A 5,881-nucleotide genomic window follows, 5' to 3' on the forward strand; every position below is an offset into this window, starting at 1 on the left:
CTACTGCATCACCCAGAATTTGTAACACACAATATCTAACATTCAGGGAAGCTAACAAAAGCAAGGAATAACAATGCATGAACCAAAATCAGCATTACAAGCCCCAAACCTCCTACTGAAGCACCTCAACAACCGAATACCATAACATGCACGGATGCACCAACCAATTAACGAAAACTTCAGATCAAAAGCTCGAATAAAAAAAAGATGCGAGCAACATATAGTTCAACAAGGAATTCCATAGCTCTGATCAGCATATAGTTCAACAGGCCGTAGATGGTTCGACATTCTTTCGCATGCTTAACCACAACCACATGTAAAAATGGCTCGACGATCTCAAGATCTAGGCATTTCAAAGTAGACACGAAATGTATCCAACCGACGACACTTCCGAATAAGTAGTTCCGAAGTTCCTCGATCATGGTGGTTCAAATCCAACGCCAGTACGCCACGCAATATTCCAGATCATAGATGTAATAGCCAGGCAATCACCACTCCTTCACTAGCTAACGACCCTCACCCCCATCCAGCAATCTCCTAGAAGTCGAACGGGTTCGCCGCGGCCGGCGGCACGGTGGTTCCGCCGCAGTGGCGAGTGGCGTACCTCAGGCCCGACTCCGGGATCATGGAGCGCTTTCGTTCCCCGGGCACCATCAGGTTGCCGTCCTTGTCCTCGTAAGTCTGCACCACCAATGCAACCCAATATCCCAAATTCCCAATCAGCAAAGAACGCAACTACAGTACAGTACAAGTCTACACCTACTGTCAGATTAAAAGTAACAGGAGGGTGCCGATCGATCGCGTTACGGACCTCGATGTCGCCGAAGGCGGAGGCGAACCACGGCTCTGACCCGGTGCATCGCAGGAAGTGCCGGTCGCCGTAGACGTCGACGGGGATGACCTCGTGGCCGTCGCCACCCGCGTGGTGCGCACACAGCTCGGAGCAGAAGGCGAGGCCGCAACCGATGCAAAACGAGTCCCTCCGGTACCCCGCGGGTGCCACCGAACCCTCCGTCTCGTCCGTGGCGGCGGCGCTGGTCTCGTGGCCTCGGTGGTGCTCCCCGCAGCAATGCTCGCAGAAGCCGGCGCCGCCGCAGGTGTTGCAGACGCGGTCCCTGGTGCATGTCTTGGAGAAGTCTGCTGTCCCGAGGTGAGTCATCCACCAAGGCAACTCCTCGCCGTCCTCAACCTCCCCGTTCCACTGGAAAGGCACGAACAGGTTGCCATGCTCGTCCACGAAAGCCTGCAGCCAAATTAAGAATCAACAGACAAAAAAACTACCAACCACTCCCAGATCGATCTAACAGTAAAACACGGCATGGTTGATCGATCAAGTCACCGACCAGCATGAGCATGTAGTGCAATGCGGGGAACCACCACTCCGAACCGGTGCATCGCACGCAGTGCCACTCGACGAACTTGTTGACGGCGATGACCTCGTGACCCACGCCGCTTGCGTGGTGCGCGCACAGGTCGGAGCAGAAGGCCACGCGGCAGCCCGTGCAGAACGAGTCTCTCCGGTGCACCACGGTCGCCTCCGGGCCGTCCTTCTCCTCCGGGATGGAGGCGGTGGTGTCGTGGCCTGAGTGGTGTTCCCCGCAGCAATGCCCACAGAAGGCGGCGCCCACGCAGGTGTTGCACACCCGGTCCCGGGCGCACGTCTTGGCGAAGTCAGCGGTGACGAGCTCAAACATCCACGGAGGAGGGCACGGTCCGTCCTCGACGGGCTTTGGAACTGCAGCCGGCTTCCGGTGCAGGGGCACCAGCAGATTGCCCTCGTTGTCTTGGAAGGTCTGCAGGATAGCCAAACCAGCCGGGGAACCCCGAATCAACTGGCACGATCAATCAATTCGAGAGTAAAAAAACCCGAATCCATGGATCTCGCAGAGACCTGGACGCCCGCGAAGACCGGGAACCACCGCTCCGACCCAGTGCATCGCGCGCATTGCCATCCTTCGTACTCGTCGACGGGGATGACCTCGTGGCCCACGCCGTGGTGCGCGCACAGCTCGGAGCAGAACGCGACGCGGCAGCCGATGCAGAAGGAATCCCTCCGGTGATCGGTGGCGTCGTCCTTGGTGGGGGCGGGGCAGGTGACGTGGCCGCGGTGGTGCTCCTCGCAGCAGTGGGCGCAGAAGGCGGCGCCGCCGCACGTGTCGCAGACGCGGTCCCTGGAGCACGGCTTGGAGAAGTCCGCGGCGGCGAGATGAGAGGCCCAGGAAGGGCGCTGCTCTCCGCCCACCGCCGCTGCCGCCCTTCCGTGGCCGCCAAGGTAGGGCATGGTCACGGGATCTCCGCAGTTGCAGCAGCGACGCGGCAGCGGCAGCCCCATCCCGCGGCGGCTCCGATCCTTCCTTGCACGGCCCAACTTTTTTGGTTTTTCTTCTGAAGGGAAGAGAGGATCGTTTGTGTGTGTAGGCTTGTTTCCCAGCGGAAGATGTGCATGGCTTTATATAAGGCCCGAGTCACTCATAAAAACAAAAGGTGGTGTTCGGGCCGAACATACGCTGGATCCCGATTGGAAGTTATTGGGCTGCTCGGCATTGGAGTAGACAGTTGTACACTGTTTCTTTTTTCTTGGGGCATATCTGGGATCCTCTGCAATTATCTTCGGGGGCTCTAGAACCCGTCAAAAAAAAAAACTTCAGGGGCTCTAGCACTATCGGATGATCTTTATGAGCAGCACATCCAGGTGGCATCGCATTGCAAGGTTGTCAATGAGGATATCAAGTAGAGAAGCGCGGCAGTTTATGGTGCAATTATTTGAGAAATTGTTGATCATTCTAGCATTTTTACTAGTTGCAATTTTAGTTATGAGTATACGAGCTCGAATGTTAAGGCTCACAATCTAGCGAAGCATGCCCTTTCTTTAGGGGCTGGCCGCCATGCTTGATTAGGTCAGCCCGGTGATCTTAGTTTCGTCCATCTAGACATTGTGATGATTTAATAAAAAAAGCTTTGTGTGATTGTTTAAAAAAAGTTGCACAATGTTTTACTACTCTTTATTCTTTTGAAAACAACTCAACATATAGCATCGAATATTCATATATTATATTGACCCATACGACAACTCCAACCAACATCCCATCAAAAGTCGCACTCATACAAAATTTAGTAATACTATGAGTTATGTCGTTTCCATCTCTCGGTGGATCTTAACCAAACATACACCAGGTAGGAGTTGCAAAAGTTCTAACTCCTCTTTCTTCATGCCAACACAAGTGCCCTTTGTTCAACATTGAATTTGACAAATGCTTCTCCACATTCAAGCGGTCCTTCTTGAGGAACATAGGATTAGGGGATATGATCGCAATATAAAAGTCTGGAATATGATGGCAATGTAAAAGCCTGTCAGACAAGGCCCCAGCTCCACGTCTTCGACACTAGAACAAACTGAAATATTATCCCAAGAGGAATTGACAACCATACCCGTGTGATCTTGCATCACAGCAACACTAAAATTTTCTATTGGTGTGTTTTTAGAAGTGACCCCTACTTAGATAATTTTGTAATCAGCACAAGACCATTAAACATCTATTTCTTGATTGTCACTTCACTTGCGCGTCTTTGTTTGTGGTTCCAACAATATTAGTTCAACATTTCATCGTTCACTCTCTTGTATGCTTGGTAATATCCTATATGGGAGACCTTGTGCTCTAGCTCCCATTTTGTTGATGGAGTCGGTGCATATGTTAGTCATTCTTGTTTTGTTGTAATGATGCTGGGAAAATAACAATAGTCACTTCACTCCTTTTATAAGTTACTAGGAAATTGCATGTGCGTTGCAACGGAAAATTACTGCCATAACAATGAAGAAATTGCCTGTGCATTACAATGGGAAATTACTGCCATAACAATGAAGAAATTGCTTGTGCGTTGCAATGGGAAATTACTGCCATAACAATGAAACCAGACGATTTTCTAAGTTGAATGAGGCAAGGAGGATGGACAAAATGAGACATTGCCTATATATGCATTGCAATGGGGATGCAATATTAAAATATTGTCATAACAATGAAATCACACAAGCATCTGAGTTGAACGAGGCATGACGCACAAAATGATATGCAAGGCGGAGCCTTACATCTTTTTAAAGTAGTATAGAAATAGAGGCCACAATCACTATTGCATGCTTGTTCCTATACACCTTATCATTGCGCTCCAAGAAAATTAGAATCATACTCCCCTTTTCTATTTGGCTCATAGGATATTCTCCCTGTCTTGTAAATGCATTTATAACATGGATCAATCATTGTGTTACAAAATATAAACATTGAAGGAAATATCACTATTTACTACATACTCCCTCAGTCCCAAAGCAAGTGTCTTAACCTTAGTACAACTATTATACTCCCTCCGTCCCAAAGCAAGTGTACTAAGGTTGAAACACTTGCTTTGGGACGGAGGGAGTATAAGCATAACAAACTAATGATGCAAGCAGGGATGAAACCAAGACATTAGAACGATAAAATAGCACCAAAGATCTTCCTCCTCAGTAGTTGGTCGATCCTTCGACTCAAAGGCTAACAACTTCTTCAAGAGTTATGTTGCCAAAGGATCCACATTAGGAAACTTCTTAAAGAAGGGGACCCGGTCTTTCTTTCTCGTACTGCTTACCTCACTACAAAAAAAAGACACATCCGTGACACTTTGGCCCAAACGATTTTTTTCTGTCATGCTTATGACACTTCTATGACGATAATTATGACAAAACCCGGTATAATCATAGATGTGGTGGGCTCCTACTTCTATGACAAAAAATCATGATAGAAAATGAGCTTTTCGTCCTGGGCGGGCTGGAGACGCACCTGTGTGACATTCTTTGGGCCTTCCATGAGGGGGAAAATCGTGGTAGAAGCGAGGGCGAGGAAAATTTTGGGGAGTTCCCGGTTATGGTGGGTGTCGGGGCCGAGCGATGCACGAAGGTTTGCATGTTTCTCTCGTATACGTACGCGTGTGTGTGCGAGGCGTTGGGCTCTAAATGAACCCGAGCGAGGCGTTCGCTTACTGAACCCAAGCGATTGCACTAGCTATGTTACTGAACCCGAGAGATCGATCCCTTGGTTGTTAACTGAACCCGAGCGATTCCTTTGCTACTGCTGCTAACTGAACCCGAGCGATCGATCGCTGTTGCTGCTGCTTACTAAAGCCGATCGAACCTGCTGCCGCTTGATGAACAGTGAAGGTGGGGGTTGGTTGAACGAGTCGAGACATACATGGTTGTGGTTGGATGAACAGTTCCCGGTGGGGTTGGATGAATAGGACCCCGTGGTAGTAGGTCGTTGCCGCTGGATGAACAGGACCCCGAGAGGAGGCCGCCACAGCCGAGCTGGTTGGGGTGGATGAACAGGACCCCGTGGAGGGCTGGTTGAACAATAGCCTGTGGAGGGTTGGATGAACACTAGCCCGTGGATGAACAGTAGCTGGTGGAGGCAGGAGGAAGACGCGGTGGATGAACAGTGTAGGTGGAGGCTGAAGGAAGTCGACAGTGGGTGAACAGTGGCCCATGGAGTCCCGTTTTGCAGCACGCCACACCCCTGTCGATTAATAGGACCCCCATTTCGACCGTAGCGCTCCAACACAAGTCTGTTTCCACCATTTTGCAGTACGCCACACCCCTCCTGATAAACAGGATGGCGTTTTGACCATAGCCGGTCGAACAGAAGGTCGTTTCCTCCGTACTGCGGTACGCCAGACCCCCTTTAGGATGTTCCATCCAAGCCGGTTGGCTCCCATTGAACAGGACGCCTTCCTACCTAGTCTGTTGCCTCTCGATGAATAGGACGTTGTTTCTCCGTTCCGACCCAGCCGGTTGGTTACCCGATGAACAGGACGCCGTTGCTGCCGTCTATTGCCTCTCCATGTACACGGGCCCTGGCCG

At 50.5% G+C, this 5,881-nt stretch overlaps 1 protein-coding gene across 1 annotated transcript; it reads right to left on the minus strand.

The window, feature by feature from the left end:
- Nucleotides 1–224: 224 nt before the first annotated feature.
- On the minus strand, nucleotides 225–2,409 carry LOC123089079 (uncharacterized). Its single transcript, XM_044510937.1, has 4 exons — nucleotides 1,892–2,409; nucleotides 1,344–1,793; nucleotides 812–1,243; nucleotides 225–681 (listed from the first exon to the last, which is right to left on the minus strand). The coding sequence occupies exons 1-4, from the start codon at nucleotides 2,330–2,332 to the stop codon at nucleotides 538–540; spliced, it is 1,467 nt and encodes a 488-aa protein (XP_044366872.1). The 5' UTR covers nucleotides 2,333–2,409; the 3' UTR covers nucleotides 225–537.
- Between the last annotated feature and the right edge of the window lie 3,472 nt (nucleotides 2,410–5,881).

This window comes from Triticum aestivum, chromosome 1B (genome assembly GCF_018294505.1).
Source record: "Triticum aestivum cultivar Chinese Spring chromosome 1B, IWGSC CS RefSeq v2.1, whole genome shotgun sequence".
NCBI classification, from domain to species: Eukaryota; Viridiplantae; Streptophyta; class Magnoliopsida; order Poales; family Poaceae; genus Triticum; species Triticum aestivum.

Excerpts from the sequence above, each read along its gene's own strand:
- LOC123089079 (XM_044510937.1), bottom strand. The coding sequence starts at position 2,332 with ATGGGGCTGCCGCTGCCGCGTCGCTGCTGCAACTGCGGAGATCCCGTG. Across the intron at positions 1,794-1,891 it reads CGGTCTTCGCGGGCGTCCAG|ACCTTCCAAGACAACGAGGG; the intron begins GTCTCTGCGAGA and ends GCTATCCTGCAG. Across the intron at positions 1,244-1,343 it reads TGCACTACATGCTCATGCTG|GCTTTCGTGGACGAGCATGG; the intron begins GTCGGTGACTTG and ends ATTTGGCTGCAG.